The 21405-nt window shown below is 41.5% G+C and overlaps 1 protein-coding gene across 1 annotated transcript; it reads left to right on the top strand.

The window, feature by feature from the left end:
• Positions 1 to 5249: 5249 nt before the first annotated feature.
• On the top strand, positions 5250 to 20175 carry LOC123349751. Its single transcript, XM_044987920.1, has 11 exons — positions 5250 to 5303; positions 7022 to 7072; positions 7663 to 7953; positions 8929 to 8973; positions 10114 to 10215; positions 11176 to 11208; positions 11306 to 11330; positions 13238 to 13290; positions 13991 to 14022; positions 16238 to 16349; positions 19792 to 20175. The coding sequence occupies exons 1-11, from the start codon at positions 5258 to 5260 to the stop codon at positions 19806 to 19808; spliced, it is 807 nt and encodes a 268-aa protein (XP_044843855.1). The 5' UTR covers positions 5250 to 5257; the 3' UTR covers positions 19809 to 20175.
• Positions 20176 to 21405: the final 1230 nt, after the last annotated feature.

The following is a 21405-nucleotide window of genomic DNA, read 5'->3' on the forward strand; positions in this document are numbered from 1 at the left end:
TTCCTGTGGGGGCTTGAAAATACTATACCAACCAAATAGGTTAACAAGGTGAGTACAGACCAGCCCCTTGGGTTTTTAGCACACTAAAAACCAATCAGGTTCTTAAAAGCAGAACTACATTACAAAGAAAAAGTAGAAGAACCTCTGTAAAATCATAGAATCATAGAATCATAGAACTTAAGATCAGAAGGGACCATTATGATCATCTAGTCTGACCTCCCGCAAAATGCAGGCCACAGAAGCTGACCCACCCACTCCTGAAATAATTCTCTCCCTTGACTCAGCTGTTGAAGTCCCCAAATCCTGATTTAAAGACTTCAAATAGCAGATAATCCTCCAGCAAGCGACCCCTGCCCCATGCTGCGGAGGAAGGCGAAAAACGTCCAGGGCCACTGCCAATCTACCCTGGACCCTTCCCGACCCCAACACGGCAATCAGCTGAACCCCGAGCATGCGGGCAAGGCTCTCCAGCCAGACACTCGGGAAAAAGACTTTCAATATCCCAACATTGACCCTCAGTACTAATTACCAGTGGAGGCACGTTGGATGGAAGGTAATTTTATAGGGTAATCAGATTCAAAACACAGAGGATTCCCCTCTAGGCAAAACTTTAAAGTTACAAAAAACAGGAATAAACCTCCCTCTTAGCCTAGGGAAAATTCACAAGCTAAAACAAAAGATAATCTAACACATTTCCTTCCTATTACTTACAATTTGTAATCCTAGATGCTTAGTTCAGGTATGGCTTTAGGACAGATATTTTCCCTGCCCTGGTTCCTCACTGACCCAGAGAGAAAACACAAAAGTACAAAGCAACATCCTTCCCCTACAAATTTGAAAGTATCTTCTCCCCTTATTGGTCCTTTTGGTCAGGTGCCAACCAGGTTACCTAAACTTCTTAATCCTTTACAGGTAAAGGAGGGATTTTATGCTACCTTTAGCTGTATGCTTATGACAAGTGGCTTTGTTTTACATAGGACCCCTATTATCCCCCAGTCCTCATCCTGATTTTTCACACTTGCTGTCTATCCTGAGCTGAGCTGATTGCAGAGCTCTGAGCAATTACTGCTTTCAGGAAACCCAGCTCTGCTTCTTAGGAAAGAAGCATTCAGGGAGCTTCGCCCAGGGTAGCCTCTTACAGTGGAAGACACAGTGAAACAGCTGTGGTGGAGCCCAGCAAGATTACAGGAAAAAGGGTTAGCTTGAATCTGAAAAACCTGAGTAGCCAAATAAAGAACTAGTAGCGATGTTACTACAACAGCTATAAGCACTCAGTCACCAGGAAATGCAAAGGTTTCGATTCCCACATTACACACTTAGGGCCACATTTAATACTCAGGCTGTTTTAGCCAGATTGTCCCCTCTGCACAAGGAGGGGGAGCGGATAAAAGCTTTTGGGATGTTCAACTGATTGGTTTTTCTGTGCTGTTTTGTCATCCAGAGCCAAGGCTGGGTTGGCAGGGGGAACTCACATTGACCTACCTACCCTGCAGAGAGTCAGCTTGAAAGTGCAGACTGACTTGGTGATTTTACATGTCCCTGTGCTGTGCATTGAGGGTAGTGGGGAAAACTCCAGATGGGGAATCCTAGGAAGTAGTTACAGTAGAGCTGATAGGACAGACCTTTGGCCTCAGAGATAGACAGAGGTTCAGGGATTTTGCAAGGCAGCTCTGGCCTCTGGAGGATGGCCTGAGGTCTGCAGGCTTAGGAGATCAAGCCAAGTACTCATTCTAAGGAAGGCAACAACCCTCAGCCCCATAGGATTCCACAGGGAGAGACTCAGGTGCATCTTGGAAGATGTAGTGCAGCCACTCTCAAGGCCTGTAATGAGGCCATTAGATCTAGTGGTCAGAGCCAGAACCATGTATGGCATACTGGGGTACAATGCAGACTAGTGGAGGGCTATGTCACCCCCTGCCCTGCACCCTTAGCTTACAATGCCTTGCTGTAGTAGCTCCTACCTGGGCTGCTCACAAACAGCCTTCCAGCGTGCAAACAGCTACACCCAGTCTCTCACCAGCCTTGGTTATGCTGCAGAGTGACTCCAATACACCCCCTGTCCCAGATCTTCTCCCAGGAATGTATGTCCTGTACTTCCAAGCCTTCTCCTGGACAGTACAAATATATAAAATCCATTATTCCTTTAAGGAATCTATTTAGCTGAAATAGAGTTACCCAGACACTTCAATTTAAACACACTCAAGGGCGGCTCCAGGCCCCAGCATGCCAAGCGCGTGCTTGGGGCGGCAAGCCGCAGGGGGCGCTCTGCCGGGGCTGTGAGAGCGGCAGGCATGCTGCCTTCAGTGGCTTGCCTGCGGAGGGTCCGCTGGTCCCGCGGCTTCGGTGGACCTCCCGCAGGTGCCTGTGGGAGGTCCGCCAAAGCTGCGGGACCAGTGGAACCTCCACAGGCAAAGTGCCGGAGGCAGCCTTCCTGCCATGCTTGGGGCGGCAAAATCCCTAGAGCCGCCCCTGAACACACTGGATTAGATAAAAAGAGTAAAACAAGAGATAGATTTCAAGACAGTAAAAGTAATGAGGCATAAAAGTTAGAAATGGTTACTAGAAAAATAAATATAAAAAATGTTTACTAGTTCCTAACTTAACAAACTTTATTAGAGTCAAGCAAAGTTTCTTACCTCATGCTCTACCAGATTACTGACCAAACACTCAGGTCAGGATCCCTTCCCCCAAAGTCTAACCGCTGTTTTCTTTTGTCTCTCAGGTGTGGAGAATGTGATGGGCAGAGAGAGAGAAAGGGGTGCCTTGGATTGTTTGTCCGTCTCTCTTGAAAAACATTTCCATCTGACAAGCAGGAGACAAAGAGTTTATGCAGAAGGATGTTTCCTGCTGTTTTTTTTCATGTATTTGAACTTCCTTTGTTTTTCCTTCCTGCTTTATGACTCTGTTTACTGCTTAAGTGCAAATTAAGGCAAGCACACATTCCTTTGTTCAGGACAGATCTGTTTGCTGACTTCTGTTTGGGCAGGGCTATGGGGTTTGGAACGTGTTTTAGTAACATCATACAGGGGAATCTTATCACTTCATATACAAAGTTGCCACACATATTTTACCAGGACAATAGTGACCTGCAAATTTTGAGTTTTCAGATGATGCCTTACAAGGCATACTTAGTACAACGATTATTACAATGGTGTGTAAGGTGTGAATACATGGGGTCTATTCTGTCACACCATGCCGAAGATCAAAGCCAGAGTCAGACAACGATGGATTCTGCAGTGGGGGTCAGGGCAAGGAGGCAGGAGCAAAGAGCAGAGCATGGTTTCAGGAGCAGCGACAAACTGTGGTACCAGGAACAATGAGTAAGACCCAAGCAAGGAAGCAGGGACTGGGTCCCAAATGGGCCAGGTAGCAGTTAGTTGTAGGCCTTGCAGGTAGTTCTTCAGACAAGGGATGGGGCAGGAACAAGAAGTCTTATACAGCAGTGTGCTCCTAGTCCACTAGCCATGAGGCATTGCAGTGGCTCAGGAGGACACAGAAATTAATGTCAACTTCACTCCTAATGACAGAAAACTCCACCAATATTGATCTTTTCCTGCAGAATTTTTTGATTTTGCCAAAAATCACATTTTCTCTTGGGAAACAAGTTTCATTAGAAACATTTCAACCAGTCCTACTCACCATTTATCCCAGTGAACAGGGCATGCAGAGTGATTTGGCAGCATTTTCAGCTCACTTTCCAGTGGGGTAAATGGCAACATGAAGTGCATAGATCATAAGGTCCAAAGAGAACACTGTGACCCTAGATTCGTGGATTCTAAGGCCAGAAGGAACTAGTGTAATCATCTGACCTCCTGTATAACGCAGACCAGAGAATTTCCCTGAATTCTCAGAGAAGATCTTTTAGAAAAATATCCAGTCTCAATTAAAAAATGGTCACTGATGGAGAATCCACCATCGCCCATGGTAAATTGTTCCAGTGGTTAATTACCTCCCCTTTAAGAATGTACGCTTTATCTCCAGGCTGAATTTGTCTAGCTTCAGCTTCCAGCCATTAGATCATGTTATCTCTTTCTCTGTTAGATTGAAGACCTCACTATTAAATATTTGTTCCCAATGTAGCTACTTAACGACTGGGATCATTACCCCTTAACCTTCTCCTTGTCATGCTAAATAGATTGAGCTCCTTGAGTGCATCAAGATAAGGCAGGTTTTATAATCCATTAATCATTCTCCTGGCTCTTCTCTGAATCCTCTCCAATTTATCAACATCCTTCTTGAATTGTGGGCAACAGGGCTGGATACAGCAGCAGTGACATCAGTGCCAAATACAGAGGTAAATAACCTTTCTACTGCTATTCAGAATTCCCCTCTTTATGCTCCCAGGAACACATTGGCTCTTTTGAACATAGTATCACATTGGGAGCTCATGTTCAGATGATTATTCACCCTCTTTCTCCCCTACCCCAATGTTTTTTCAGAGTCACTGCTTCCCAGGATAGAGTCTGATCATCTAGTCTGACCTCCTGTATAACACAAGCCATAGAACTTCCCTGAATTAATTCCTGTTTAAACTAGAGCATCTCTTTTAGCAAAACGTCCAATCTTGATTTCAAGCTACTCATGATTTATATAAGGGAGAACAAAAGGAGACCCAAGCTCAGTATGTGCAAAGAATTCAAGTGTGAGAAAGTCCATGTGAGGCTCATGGAGTGAAAGGCAGTAAGCGTCTTTCTATTCTTAGTCAGGGTGGGGGACGTAGGCCACAGACAGTATAGGCCGGCAGCAGAATTAGACTCACCTGTGCAGAGAGTGACTCAAGCCTCTTTTCTCATGACAACGTAAAGGAGTAGAAATAGCCTGTATGTGGAGAGCTCTCCACCGCAACCATCCTGCACAGAGGGATTGAGAAAGAGACTGCACATTCTCCTTCCAAACTCTTATAAGCAAGAGCAGGCTCAGAGCTCAGGCCTCCAGCAGCATCCCTGCTGCCTCACTCCAAGGAGAAAGAGAGAGGTCAGCGTGGGAAGAAACTGTGGGTTTTCTTGCACCTACTCAGGGAGCAGGGCGGAGAGGCTGCTGCTGAGCTGCACAAGCCTCCAGAAGAAGAGGGAGGTGCAGAGCAGAGAGCTGAGATACACCTTATCCACCCACAACCAGAAGAGCAGAGGCGGGTCAGAGCAGGGCTCAGAGCAGCAGCACTTTCTCCACATCGTAATGCTCTGGAGGAGCTGTAGCAGGACACAAGCCCTGCCGTGAGGAGCAGAGACCACTCCAGAGTTCTCAGGCTGTGCAGCAGATGGCGAATCTCACAGAGCTTCTCACACCATGGCTGTGGCTTCTCTGTGAGTATCGTGACACTTGGCTGTGTTGTGTGCGTGTGGAGCTCTGAGAAACGATGCATGGTGAGTTTCAGCCTGGTTCCCCTCTCCTTCCCCCACCGATAGCCAGGAGCAGCAGCTGCCTCTCCCCTTTGTGAGATGATGTACACCAAATTGGGACGGGAACCCCGCCAGGTGCAGGATGATGAAGGATCGGGCCCAGTGGAATTAAACTAGAGCAGAACTGCTGTGAGTGAGAGCAGACGCAGGCCCTTTTTCAGGTTGCTGTAGCCTGGATTCTGCTTTACACTAATGCTTCTTACACTAATGAGGTGTAGTTCTGGAGCGCAAAGAGCCTGTGAAGCGGGAGTAGATGCATCTCTCTGGGGCCCCTGTGCCCTGCCAGAGGGCCGTAGTGTAAATGAGAGGCTGGCCCTGCACCCTGGACTGGGACACTGTGATGCAGAGTTTAAAAAGTCACCAGTTAGAAACAGAGGGAGGTGAGGCTCGAACAGGCTGGATGCAGCTGCTCACATGAGCCTGGCTCAGTCTATTTGTTTCATTGACCCTCAAGCCAAATGCAAAGGCTCCAGCTTGGGCAGAATAGAGCATCTGCCTCCTCTGTGGGATGGGCTGTCCTGAGCACATCACCTCCGTTCCAGTCCCCGGCTCCCAACCTGCATTCAGTGCCTGCCACGGGCGTGTCTTCAAAGCCACTAATGGTTCCAGCTACATCCTCGGCTGCTTCTCCATCCATCAGCCTCCATGGGAGCCATGCTTCTTGGGACAACTAGTCCAGGGCAGAGTCTGGGAGAGCTGGAGACGAGGCATTGTCTGGCAATGAGACTCTGTGGGATGAGATCAGAGTAATCCGGAGTCTGATCATCTTTGGGCCCCTCCTCTTTGGTAAACATTCCCATCATAACCAAAATGAAGGAGAAAACATTTTACATTCCCAGCAGAGCTCCCTAAAGCAAGGGAAGGAAAAAGAGCAGAGGCTACAAAACAGTTCCCTTCCTTAAAAGGGTGCTTTTGATGGACGTGAAACAATCAAGTACCATGGTGATTAGTGTCATGGTGACAAGAGCTGGGGGGTTGTTTGGCTTTTTGTGGGGTGGGTGTGGTGGAAAATTCCACACAAAATGAAACAATATAGAGAGAGAATGTTTGTCAAACGTTTCCATGTAAAATGTCACCTTATCATTCAAAAACAAAACACCAACACCAAAAAGGTTTATCTGCAAAAGTTTGGATTTTAGGACTTTTCAAATTTTTGTCGAAGGAACATATTTTCTGCAGAAAATTGCATTGAGCTAAAATCCTAATTTTCCACTGAACCGTTTTGATGGAAATTTTTCAGTCAGCTCTAAGTACCTACATAGATGTTTTATCATTCTTATCTTTCTTTTTATTTAGTTAAAGTCTTTTTAGTTTAATTGACGATATGATTAACTTACTGGACATTATAATGAGAAATTTGCCATTGAAAAGGATGAGGAGAAACGTATTTCTCTTTGTAAAAAACAAGACTGAACATTTAATTTAAAAGATCAACATGTATAAAATGTGACCAATTCTATATGTAGTTTAATAGGTACATAGTGGGGGAGTGAATCTTAGTTTCACTCATAAACTTCATTTCATTTACACTACAGGGAAGTTCTACCTTGAAAACAAAAGAAAATGTTTCTTCTTTTGTTTTGTTTCCTTTCCCTAAAATACATTTGCTTTTCTTTTCCAAGCTCTGAGCTTTGCCTCACAGCAATGGCAGGATTCCAGCTGCACTTCTTCTGGTGAGTGTTTGCTCAAATCAGCTGCAGAAGTAAAACCAACTAATGAAACTCAGTTAACCTCAGTGAGGTTTCTCCAGTGTGAGCTTAAAATTTGACCAAGGGTCAGGCAAGCTCCAGATCCTGTTGTGAACTCTGTGAAGTTCATAGAGTCTCATTAATGTCAATGGACTCCACACGGGTGCAGAAGGCTGCCCCTGCACAGCTCATTGCAAGATCGGGACATTAAAGTAGACTATTACATTTCCCAAAGAACCTAAGGGCCCGATCTGCAAAGGTATTTAGTAACACTGGACATAGAACTGGAAAGATCCTCCTAGGTCATGGCCTCCAATTCCCCTGCTATCAAAAGAAACCCCATTAAAGAGACCTGAGGGGGTTAGGCCCCCAATTTCCAATCCGTTTGAAGGCAATTTGAGCACCTAAATCCTTTAGGCTACTTTTAAAATCTCAGTCTAAAGATTTTCTCTCTGACAATTGGTTCAGTAATTCTAGCAGAGTCTGATCTTGCACCCATTCATGTCAATGGGCCTTTGATTATGTGAAAATTAACTATTTAAGGACAATGAGTCACTGAGTTTTTATTTTTCCAGGCACACTTCCTGCCGCTGAGATGTTCTTGGGGACAATCTCTGCTAAAGAGGGGGACACTGTCAGAGGCAGATGTTTAATCCCTGCAGAAGCCCCTGTCACCATTGTTTTCTTTTGTAAGGATGGGATGGAAATTTCAAGGCTTCAAGCCAGGAGAAGAAAATTCTCTTATGATTTAGCTTACAGTGTGGCTGGCAGCTCAGGCAATATTTCCTGTGGATACATGTACAGAAATGACAATAACCAGGTGTTAAATTCTCTGCTGAGCATCGCTTGGTATCTGAAGGTCACAGGTAAGACAGTGCTAATTACTTAAAGAATAAAACATTGCATTTGTTTATCAGAAATTAAAATTGCTATAAACTATTTTTTACAGGTAGTTTTGAATACTTTCAGTTCTTTCAAAATTCCTTGTGAAACTTTTCCAGTTTTTTGATGAAAAAACAGAAATCAAAGATTTTGTTGGCAACATTTTTTGGTTTCAGTTATATTTTTTTTTTAACCAAATAATGACAGTTTCTACCAATACTCAAACATGATGAAATGTTCATTGGAAAAACCAAGAAATAACTCACTTTCAAAATGTTCACTTTGGTGCAAAGGCATTTTTCATGAAGAAAAACATTTTCAGGGAAAAACATTACAGCAGCTCTAATGTTGTAAATGTGGATGTTTAGGGACATACTTTGGTAACATGGCGACAGGTGAGCACCCAGTGTGCTCCCAATAAGCTTCAGTCTTTTGGTAAACAAGCTACTTATTACTGTGTCTAAATGGGAGCTGTGCTGTTTTGAAAATCTAGCCCATTCCGGCAACCCTGACTCTCCTGAGCTGAGGGGGCAATTTCCCCAGTTGCCCTGAGCCCTGTGGGAAATCCAGCATAAAGTTAATATGGCCTGAGACTACAAAACATTTCTTCAGTTCCTCTGCCCCCTCTGGAAACATCACCGCTAAGATGAGGAGAGGATTAAGAGGCTGGCTCAGCATTTCCAAGGAGCATCATGCATAGGAACATGGGGCACAGGACTAGAAGGGTCCTCCTTCCACAGCAAATGTAGCTCCTGCTATTGCAGATAACCCCATCTTATCGTCCCCTTCATAAACTTCAAACTAGTGACTGTGTTTGCCCCCCACTTTTCTCATTGGGAGGCTCCCTCCTCTAATGGTTAGAAACCTTCTTCACATTTCCAGCCTGAATTTGTTCCTGGCCACTTTATCCCCATTTGTTCTCGTGCCAACGATTTTCTGCTTTTGCACTATCTGCGCAGGTGCCAGTTCCAGAAGCAGCACGACTGAGAATCCACCTTATCAAGGTAACTGATTTGTATTTACTCTGACACAGTCGGTAATTTTTATTGTGGGCTAAGAGGCTGGAGCCCATTCTGGGACTTAGTCTACACTACAAAGGCCTGCCAGCACAGCCATCTCAGCTGGGAAAGTGGAAAATTCACACACCTCAGTTAACATAGTTATGCTGCCAAACCCCGGTGTGGATGCAACTATGCCAACAAAAGTGTGCTTCTGTCAGTCTGTCATTCAGGGAAGTGCAATTGTAGCCATGTTGGATCCAGGATATTACAAAGACAAGGTGGGCAAAATAATATGTATTAATGGTCCAGCTTCAGTTGGGGAGAGAGACCTGAAGAAGAGCTCTGTGTGGCTCGAAAGCTTGTCTCTCACCAACAGAAGCTGGACCATTAACACATATTACGTCACCCACCTTGTCCTTCTATCAGCTCACTCTGTGTCTCCACTGGGCGTGCTGCTGGCATAGTCACACTGGCCATGGCTCTGTAATGCAGAGAAGCCCTGAGTATCGTGTTCCTTTCTCTTCACTCACCTCTTGCTTTCTTGAATATTAAAAGGATGGTTTTCCCTGCATGCCACTTAATAAGCACCATTTAGATAGTTTGATGCAAGGTGGGTAGTCACCCTAAGCCAGAGCAGATGTTGTTTCTACTCCTTCTCTCCCTCATGGTTGATTCCAAGGGACTCTAAAAGAGCTGTACCAGAACCTCATCCCTGTGAAGTAGGGAAATATTGTCCCCATTTTACAGATACCCAGAGTAGATTCCATGGCTTGCTCAAGGTCACAGAGAAGCCTTTTGCCTCATCCACTGGTTACCACAAAACCAACCTTCCCCACCTCTTATAAATTATAGAAGGCCAGAAAGGACGATTGTGATCATCTCATCTGACCTCCTGTGTAACACAGGCCATAGAACCTCCCTGAATTCATTCCTGTTCCAACTAGAGCAAATCTTTTAGGAAAGCGTTCAATCCTGACCTAAAAACTGCCAGTGATGGAAAATCCACCACAGTCCTTGGCGAATTGTTCTACTGGTTTATTACTCTGACTGTTAAAAATGTGCACCTCTTGATCAAGTTTTTCCTGCCCTTCCTCTCCCTTGTTGTCTAATGGAATGTGTATCCATGTTCTTTTCATTTTCTAGGACTGGAAAATAATACAATATTGGCAATTACAATTCCTGTTTTGGTGGGTGTGATTTTGGCTCTTGTTCTGCCCCTAGTGTATTACCTTAAGAAGAAGAAAGGTATGTAAACATGGAAACCTCACATTATTCACAAATGAACAGGTATATGAGGCAAACAAAAGATATAAAAAAGAGATTCCCACCTCAATGGTGTTCTCAGACGTGGGAAACCTGAAGAGAATAACATTTAAATAATTGTCATATAGAAAATCTGAACCTGAAATGTGAACCCTTACAGACATTGAGGGTAAAGAGAGCAAAATGGGGTTAAACCCCAGCTCTGAACTTAGAATCATAGGTCTGGAAAGGACCTCAAAAGATCATCTAGTCCATCCATGCAGGACCACATAAACCTAGATGATCCCTGGCAGATGTTTATCTAACCTCTTCTTAAAATCCTCCAATGAAGGGGCTTCTGCTACTTACCTAGGTAACCTATTCCAATGCTTTACCATCCTTCGAGTTAGAAAGTTTTCCTAAAACCTATCCCTTTCTGCAGATTAAGACCATTATTTCATGTTTTACTTAACAGACATGGAGAACAATTTATCGCCTCCTCTTCATGGCTTGCACCTACAGTTTTGGCTTGAGATATATTTTCTGGATCTGATTTGGATTTAGCTTGACATGGAAGAAATCTTGCAAGAACAACTGATTTTGTGAGACTTGCATGGTTGAGACCAAAATCATATGACCCACAGCTTGTCAAATTTCACCACTGACCCTGAGCCTAGACACTAGCCCAGGACTGACTTTGAGTCTGAACTTGGGAGCTGGTCAATATTTTTCAAATTTCAAAAATTGGATGAAAATCCACATAAACTAGAAAAACATTCACAAAACTTTTTTCTTTATTTTTTTATCAACTCTAAGGCCAGATGAAAGTATATGAATTTCAAAATTTTATATTTAAAAAAATCAGGAAAAAATCTAAAAGAGTTTGTGAATTGTTCTCCCCTTTTTGTGATAAGCTCTGATGATCTCTTCACCTAGCCCTAACTCTAACCTAAATCTTAACAGAACTCCAGAAACAAACCTCTGTCTCCTTATCCCGTAAGTAGTTTGTTTAACTTCCTCTCCCTCTCATTGATATTCTGGGGAGAGGCAAAGAATTTTTCTCTAAACCTTTCTAATTTGTTTTTTTTCCCAGTTGTAACTAAAAGAAGAAAAGAAAGGTAAGAATGGGGTAATTCCATCATACCTCTCACGTTACAGACAGAAAGAGATCACTCCCATGTAATATATCAACTTGTGCCAAGTCAGAGGGTTTGGTACTTACAGCAGCCCCCCCTAAATAGTGATGCTGTTGTGAGATATATATGGTACTTCAGCTGTCTACCTGGATTATGTTATGGCTCCCCATCATCACTATAGTATCTGAGGTAATGATGATGCTTGATAGCTAGTGACTTCATTCATGAAATCAGGGTCCCTTTGTGTTGGTCAGTGAACACACATGTAACAGAGAAGACTGTCCCTGCTCCAGACAGTTTAAAGTCTACATATTATTATTAATCATTAATTATATGGTTGTTCTTGCTATTGTTATGATTAATCATTGCTATTGCAACAGTGTCTAGAGGCCTCAAACAGACTCGGCCCAGTTGTGCTTGGTGTTGTACAAACACAGAGTATGACAGTCCCCACTTTAAGAGTTGCAGTATAAAGGGGTGTGAACAAAGACAGAGATTAGCTCCATTAGTGATCTAGTGGCTGTGTCCATCTGTGAGTCCTTCCCCACCAAGAAAACTCCAGCTAGCCTGAGGCAAAATCCACTAACAAGTGGTAAGCTTTGCCCCTGCAGTTCTGCACTAGTTCTTACGTGCAGGTTGTCAGGGCAGGGTTAAAATATGACAGTTTCCAGCAGAGGCATGGCCCCAGGATGATGTGGCTATGAGCTGCCTCCTACTCCAACCCTGCTTCTGGTCAGAGGGAAAAAGATAAGCTGCTTTCTCCTAATCCAGCAATACTGGGTTGCAAACCACTCATCAGAAAACAGAATGTCCATTGCACAGGAAATTCCAACATTTCAACATTTGGCCCTGGTCTACACTGGGAGGTGAGGGTTAACCTAAGATAGGCCGACTTCAGATATGCGAATAGTGTAGCTGAAGTCGGTGTACCTTAGGTCAACTTACCTGGCCATGAGGACGGCGGCAAGTTGACCGCTACTGCTACACCATCAACTCCGCTTCTGCCTCTCATGAGCTGGAGTTCCGGAGTCGACAGGGAGTGCGTTCGGGGACTGATTTATCCACGTCTAGATGAGTAGTGATCGATCCCTGATAGATCGATTACGACCTGCCGATCTGGCGTGTAGTGAAGACCTGCCCTTGTTGTCATGCCAAATAGGAATGAAAAATCAAAATGTTGACATTTTCTGCAAAACCAAAATTCCCACAAAATAGTTTTGGAAACATTAAAAGGTTTTGTTTTCATAACATTGAAACATTATACTATGCTATGACATATTAACTGTATGATTCATAAATGTATAAATTTATTTATAAATCATTAAAATTAATATTTTAACAATATAAAAGTCACAATGAAATTAATCGAAACAAAGTTGAAATGAAACATGTTGGCCTTACTGAAGCTAAACTTTTGAAGTTATTGAAACAAAAAGTTTTAACAGTATTGAAATAAAATGAAAAAGTTGGAGTAATTCATTTTGACTTTCTCCAGTCAAAAATTTTGTCAAATCTACCCTTTCCCATGAAACCTTTTATAGTTCAACATAACTGAATTTCCCAACCAACTAATTACTAAGGTTGTGGCTCAATAGCAGCCTCTTTGTCACTTTTCTTGCATATACTTCTTAAAGAGAGATGGCACTTAATTTCAAAATTCAGATGTGCAGCCGGAACACTCCATAGTTTGGGACTGTGGTGCTTGGATGCAGGGTTTCATTCAGCATCCTTATGAGACAGGGACTACTTGTGCAGTTCAGATGTGGATGCAGATTTGGATTCTAACTCCCCACAGCATCTGTGTTCAGTCTGTATGATTTTCACGATTTTGAGCCAGGTCCATCTCTTATTTTAGACTATAAATATGAAATATCTCTTGCTTATATTAGGTTGCAAAGCCTTCGTGAGAGGAATGATAAACCCACTGAAGATCAGTATACGGGTATGAAAATCAGACACATTAATCACTTCTTGCTCTGAGCTACAGATGCATTTGCTGTTTGTTTTTTGGAGGAATGGGAAGTTTGGTGAAGTTTATGTAGTAATTCAGGGGCCAGGATCTCTGACAAGTTAGTTAAGAGCACATATTGGAATAAGTACAGAAATTATTTCCACCAGCAGCAATTTTTAACTACCAGTATTTCTGATTAACCTCAGTACTGAATTTATCAGCATGGTGCCTAATGCCTTCCTCAATGGTTAGAAAACATAACATCCTATTTTGCTCTCTATTAGCAGCTGAGTGGAGAAACTAGGAATAATCCCATGTCTCTTGACTTTAACTGTGTAGTGACCAGTTCTCTGGGCCACATTGCCATTTTAAAGCTATGTTGATTATAACTGATTTCAGAAGTAGCTCTGTATGAATGTGCATCTGGCACAAATCAGGTCTGGAGTACAAATCCATCCCAAATTACCACTTCCAGATGTATAGCTCAACAGGTTGATTTCAATAATCAGCTCTGAGTTTAAATATCTAAAAAAATCTTTTTGGGAACTATGTTGTGCCTATTACATTTGCTGAGACATCAGTTAAACATATTGTAAGGGACAAATTCACTTTTTAAAGCTCCTTACAGCAAAATCTTACCAGAAACTGTGTTATAACAAACATTGTTATAAATGTGACCCTTTTTTTACAGATAACAATGGGGTTGCATATTCCCATGGCATGGTAAGTGATTATGCTGGCTGTTAAACCATAATGATATACTGAAAATCTGACATATTATACAGCAATGATTTCCTGTTTAGATGTATTTTCCTTAAAAAAATTCTAATAAATTATAATTTCCATTATGATAGTGCTTCAAGGTCCCAGCTGTGATCATAATTAGAGACAGGAAATTTGGGAAACAGCTTTTTCATTTGAGAAATTATACACAAAATTGAAAATATAAAGATTGGTCAAAATTAAAACAAAGTGTTTCAGATTTATTGAAAGAGAACATTTTGTTTGCCTCAAAACAATGTTTTCCCAGAATTGTGCATCACAAAAAAATCTGATTTTTTTTTTGTTTTTCATCTTGATTCTGGATGAAAAAAAATTGAAGTCTCAAAATTTTCCATAGGACAGAAAACCTGTTTTCTGGCCAGCAATATTTACCAGTAAGGTTTTCATCTCTGGGAGGAGTCAGTTCCACTGGGATATCATGTGTTCAGGGGAATTATGCAGTTTAGAGTTATATCTCTTGCTATTTAGATATGTAAAAATGATCCTACTGTAATAGCAAGAAAATAGCACCCTGCTATAATTCCTCAAGCTACCAATACATGTATTAGTATATCACTAGGGTTTCCATGATTAATACAAAATTTATTAACATTGATATCCATTTTGTGGATAGATGAAAATGTTAATTTACTAATGAATACATCTGCAGGGTGATCTAGGATGATCTTAGTGATGACATTTTCAAACATGTATGAAGACAACAGGTTAGGTGAGATTGAATTCCCTCCTCTCCAATAACTAGTACTTATCCACACAGTTTTTTTCACTTACACTCCACGGCAGGACTATATATTCTTATTTCATTTTTCAAGCCAGAAAGATACAATCTGTACAGAGAAGCATCTCCTTCTGTGCTGAATTCAGCTGGATTCACCAAAGGATTGGTTATTTATCTGGTTAACGAGGACATGTAGAATTACAGTAGTCAGGTTTACAATTCACCAAGACTTTTGGAAGAAATATAGCTGCCTGCTTCAGATCATCAACTATCCTGGAACAACTGGGGGTTAGAAGAGACTTTCCCTATGGGCAGATTATTTCCTAGCTGCCTCTTGCAGGATTTCTTTTTTATTATTTCTTTTATTATTATAGCTGGTTGAAAATTTTGTGACAGGACAGTTATCCATCAGAAAATGCTGATTCAACAAAATCAAAATATTTCATGGGAATTTTGTTAAAATTTTCGAGAGAATGTTATCAAAACATTTCATTTCAATATAGTCAAAAATGTGTTTCAACTTTATGGTTTCAACTTTTATGTTAGAATAGAATAGAATAGTCTAGGCATTTAGGCATGTTATGATATGATACAATACGATATGATATGATATGATATGATGTTATTTAAGAGTCAGAATGATTGTCACAATGAATCATTCCAGCCTTTCAGAAATGTTTTGATAAGGCTATTTCAGTATTTCTGGAATGAAAAATTTCAGATATTTAGTGTCTTGGTCAATTTTCCCATTTTGACTTTTCATTCCAGTTTTGAACAAAAATACATTTCAGAATGTCTCAATTTCCTAAGGAACAGAAATCCAGGTTTCTGGCCATTTCAATGATGCAGTAATGCCTTGAAGCTCCAGGGATTGATCAGCATCCTATTGCACTACGCTCTGTACACACACATAACAAACAGATGGCCACTGAGTTGAGGCGCTTACAATCTAAGGCCTCCATCCTGCAAATTCTTATGCACATGCTTAACTTTATGCTGTGTGTGCAGTGCTATTGAACTCAATGGAGATGCTTGCAATGTATAATGTAAAATGATACATTAATCTTTGCAGACTGTGTAATATCCATTTTCCTCTGAAGCATCTGCTGCCAGCATCAGATTTGACTAGTTATAAAGTACACATGGGGATGTTGGGGCTGATTAGCTATAGTTTGTACAGTATTCTGAGATCCTCAAGTGGAAGTCACAATGTGGTTTTGTCATTGACTTCAGTGGAACCAGTATTTCACCCAGTATGTTCATTATTTAGTTATTATCAGTTAACAAAATTCCCCCTTTGCATTTAATAATGGGTATGTTTGATCACTCTCTGAGAAGCTACTTTGGCTGTGCCTTTAAATCTCAGCTTTCTGACAGCATTTCAGCCAGAAAATAGCACCTTTGAACCCAGCATAACATGTCCCCATTGATTTAAAGGGCAAAGAAGCCCCGGAGCAAATCTATCAAAATTTTGATCTAGAGGATGTGCCTCGTTCTACACGTCACTCAAAACAGAAGTATGAATCTGCCTTTCCACTATATGTGAATGGTAAGTGATCCAGCCCACTGATGGCCTCAGCCCAGACTCAGCAAGGGACTTAAACACTTGTATACATTTCACCAGGTATGTAATTAGTGGGATTGTTCATGTGCTTCAAATTATGCATGTGCTTAATTACCAGTGCCTGGATCCTTGGCACTTATTCATACTGATGTAGAGCTTTCTCCACCCTTTTTGACCCCTTCTGCCCTAAGCTTGAGGAATCTGATTTTCTGTAGAAGTGGGGCAGGAAATAGAACAAGAACAATCAGAGGCAGATCCAGGTCTCGCTCCCTGACCCATGGAGGAGCAGCCTAAATTCATTGCATTCTAACATTCAGAAGGGTAAACTAGTGGGGAAAATGTTTCCTGTAGGCTGAATCCCACCAGTGAGAGATTTTGAAATCTCTGATTAAATGCACTGGAAATAAGGTTTTCATTTTGACGGTGAGGGTGACTCACCCTTAGAGCAAACAGGGAAGTGGTGGATTCTCCATCACTTGATAGCTTCAGGTCAAGACTGGACACCTCTATGGACGATGTTTTAGCCAAACAAAACTTATTGGGCTCAACTGAGAGGTAACTGGGTGAAATTCATGGGTCTGTGCTATACAGGAGGTCAGATTAGATGATCTATTAGTCGCTTCTGTCCTTAAACTCTATGAATCAAGGAAACGTTGATCCAAGAAAGAGAAGAAAGACCATAAACATCAGACTGAATGGGTTTTGCTTCCTGGCACTTGGAGTCTTTTGGTCCTGATCAATGGAAAGGCTAGCAATAATTTGAATGAGTCCTGGGTCAGGCCCGTTACCACCAGAAGTGTTGCATTTTCCAATTAAGTTGAATTATGGATACCCTGGAATTTCATAATACAAAAACCAGCCTCCAAATCACAGGTATGAACCTGCAATTACTATATTATCATAAAATTTGTTCTACTGCCTTTGCGAAACAGGCTGGGATTCCTGTGTCTTTTTTAGAGGGTAAGTGGTAAAATTAGACCTGAGCTAATATCTGAAAATAGCGGTGTTTGGTTTTTTTTTTCCTGTCAAATATTTGCTCAGAAAGAAACTCTGGATTTTCCTTGATGGCATTCTCATCTGTCATACTTTTGCTTTCTGCACTACTCCATTGATGAGTTTGCTTCTGTACAGTCATGGAGTCAGAAAATCAGAAGTAAATGTTAGATCAAGAGTCATAGAGAGAGAATTTCTATTTCAGCCATGAATGTTCACACTGCAAACCTGACTGTGTTACCCTCAACCAACCACTGAAGAGATTACAATGATCTGTTAGATTTATATTATCAAATGTAATGAACTTCATCTAAATGGGCTACATACCAAGAATATTTCACTGAAACTGTTTAGTTAATAAGTTCATGTTATTAATACATTTGAGATAATCACAATCTGTTTAGCCAATTTATAAACAGAAAAAAATTGTCTACCAAGTTAAAAATAATTTTTTAAAAGTGGCTCATGATTTTGGGCATCTACACTGATGCATCCTAGAAAAACCTGATTTTCACAAAATCAGGCCCTTTTAAGGTGCCTTAATATGTGCTCCTAAAATTGCTAGTCACTTTTGAAAATTTAGGCCCAATGTTCTGTAAATATCTGCCCCAGATTTAGCCATAAATAAGGAGACCCATCTCCACATTAAGCATGATTGTTTGTAGTCTCAACAAAGAGTTCACACTTAGAATGGGCAAATGCACTGAAACAGGGCTAGGTTCTGCCCTTTTACTTATAGGGAGCACTCACGTGTTATGCGCATCACTGACTAGTAGAGCAAGGTACTTTTCAAAGTGACTAAGAGTGGCAGAACCAGGCCTGCAATCTCAGAGAATCATAGAACCATGGGGTCAGAAAGGACTGCAGGGATCACCTAATCTAATCTCTGCCAAGATGCAGGATTTGTTGTGTCTAAACTATCCAAGACAGATGGCTACTCAGCCTCTTTTTGAAAACCTCCAGTGAAGGAGATTCCACAACTTCCCTAGGCAGCCTGTTCCATTTTCCTAATGTTCTTACAGTTAGGAAGTTGTTCCTGAGATTTAATCTATATCTTCTATGCTATAACATCCCATCTGGTGGCCTCTGTGGGGGAAGGTTGAAGATAGATAGATAGATAGATGGATGGTTTGTAAAGGAAATTGCATTGCTTCTGTGTTGCTTATGCAGAGAGAGAATTTCATTCTTGAGGGACTGCACCAATTTTACATTCACCTGCAAATAATTATATACCAATTGCCACACTAAAATTTGCAAAAACTGGGCTTTGGCTCCTAGACCAGAATTTATTGGAGAGGTGGCTGATTTGATGTGCACATGGGGTGAATAAGGACAGATACAGGGACAGATTTTGCATGGCAGGCTGCAACTTTATTAAACTTAACACAGGAGAGGGGCACCGTCTGCCATGTTGTCCATACTGTCACCTACCAGTCATTTTAAGTAACGCATAACGTAACGCATAACTCGGGGTAAACTCTTCTCAGCCGATGCCTAACATTCAGGTTCCTCCTCCACTATTATCCTGGTGAGGGGGACAGAGGGTCCTAGAACGGGGACTCAGCCCACAAAGGCCAAAAAATCCTCTCTCATGAACCCAAGGACCCACAGCAAATTCCCAGGTCTTTTACTTCTAGGACCCTTCCCTTTTAGCCTGTTAACCCCTGGAAAATGTCTTCAAGTTGCAATGAACTAATATCCCTGACAAATACTAGCACAAATTACTAAATCCCATTCCTAATTAACCTAACGGTGCCTCCCAGGTGCTGAGAGGAAGGCAACAATCCCACCAGGCCTCTGCTAATTTGACCTGATGGGAAGAAAAAATCCTTCCTGACCCCCAAACAGGCCATCGGTCAGGCCCAGAGCACTGGCAAGACACAGCTCCGAAACCACCATTACTGGGGTGATGCTGGGGCTGCTGAAATGGAGTAAAAAGAGACTCGACATTTCCCAGGCTAGAGCTTAAATTAACCAAAGGTGACAGTAAGGGACCAATCAACTTCCCTCTGTCCCTGGCTGTCCAGGAGGTGGATAGAACCTCTGAAGTGAGTGCTCTCCTCCCGCTTTCTACTGGGGCTGTCCAAATCACCCCTGGCCCATCAAGTTTTCCACCCATTGAGGCAGGTGGGTGGCACCATCTCTCTCTTTCTCATTTTTGCCTGGTTGGAACCAGTGTCCAGATAGCCATTGCAGGGGTCTGAGAGTCCATCTCGTCCCCATTCCAGTGTCCAGTCCAAGTTACAATTTAGCCTGTAACATTTACATTCTGTCTCCAGAATACAGGTTGTACAAATCATATCTCTCTCTGCAACCTTCACTTAAATCAACGGCTTGTTTTGTTTGGGATAGGGTGAAATTCCCTGGGGATCAATGGTATGATATCTGCAGGTGGCTAATATGTTTTCCATGTTTCCTTCTCATTTTCCTGTAGACTTGTACAGGCCATGAGAGGTGCAGGATGTTGGAAGATAAGCATCTCACTTTAGCTTTTTCAAAGATTGATTTCAATGTGTCAGAGCCAGCAGAAGAGGGAAGAAGAGGACACTCAGGCACTGAAGGAACATTTCAGAAATTTGGAAATATGCAGAATTTTTGTTTTTTGAAGAGAGAAATAAAGAGCAACATGAGTATAACCTATCTGATTTCTTAACTGGGGATGAGAATGTGTGTCAATTTCAGACTAGTTCCTCCTGTGCAAAGGGAAAATGTGAGTTTGATGTAAATAGATGATGCTGTATTATAAATCATAATTTCATTTCTGCTACATGTATGCTGGACTGGAATGTATGAGAGGGCTTACTTTATTATTTCATCATATGAGTCAGAATTTTCTTTTTGTTATCTTTATCTCTATACAACTATTAATGTAAGTTTCCTTTTTTTTCAATATATGCAAAATAAAATAAAATTAAAAAAAAGAAAAACAAGTATTGTACAGTAACGTGTATAGAACTGAGCAAATGATTTTTTTTTTGGTCTCAGGAACCAAACTAAAAATTTAGTTATTTCAAACCAAAACTGATTTTTTTTTGTTTTTTTCACTAAAGCAAAAAATGAGTTGTTGTTGGGGTTTGTTTGTTTGTTTTCCATTTTGGATAGAAAACATTCAAAACAAAAAATCTGAACCTAAACTAATTAGAGTGAGGATTAGTTCTATTTTTTCTTTTAATTCTGAGGTGTTTTTTATTGGAGATCAAACTTTTTTTGTTTTTTTTTAATTTAATTTAGTTTTCAAATGTTTTTCCATCCCTTAAAAATAAATATACCTTAAGTTCAAAATTAAAATGTCATTTTGAAATGAAAAGACACAATGTTTCATTTTGAAATGGTTGAAACAAACTGTTTTGACTTAAAAAAAACCAATTTCTTCAGCCAAAAGTATTTACCATAGTCAATCCAAATTCATGAATAGTTTCAGTGCCCCCCAATGCATTTTTTTCAGCTTATGTACTATTCCCCAAAAAAACTTTCAACCAACTCTGAACACATGAGCATATTCATAGTTCCTCTGCTATGTAAAAAATATATTGCTCTATTCAGGGCCGGCTCCAGGGGTTTTGCGGCTCCAAGCAGCCAAAAAAACAAAACAAGTCGTGATCGCGATCTGCGGCAATTCAGCGGGAGGTCCTTCGCTCCGAGTGGGAGTGAGGGACCCTCCGCCGAATTGCTGCCAAATACCTGAACGTGCTGCCCGGCTTTGAAGTGGCGGCCCCAAGCACCTGCTTGCTAAGCTGGTGCCTGGAGCCGGCCCTGGCTCTATTGATTTAATTGGCACTTCACCACTTTTGCATCCGACGAAGTGGGTATTCACCCACGAAAGCTCATGCTGCAAAATGTCTGTTAGTCTGTAAGGTGCCACAGGATTCTTTGCTGCTTTTACCACTTTTGTCCTTTTGAGTATTTTTCTCTTCACCAATTTCTTCCATTTGAGCATGTGATCCATAGAGTGTAAAACACTAGATTAATTCTTAGCTTGCACTCCCTTCTCCTGTGACAAAACATGCACCCTTCTGCTGGGGGGTTATACTGCTCAGCATTGGGAAGA

The sequence above is a fragment of the Mauremys mutica genome, chromosome 15 (genome assembly GCF_020497125.1).
Source record: "Mauremys mutica isolate MM-2020 ecotype Southern chromosome 15, ASM2049712v1, whole genome shotgun sequence".
Classification (NCBI taxonomy): Eukaryota; Metazoa; Chordata; order Testudines; family Geoemydidae; genus Mauremys; species Mauremys mutica.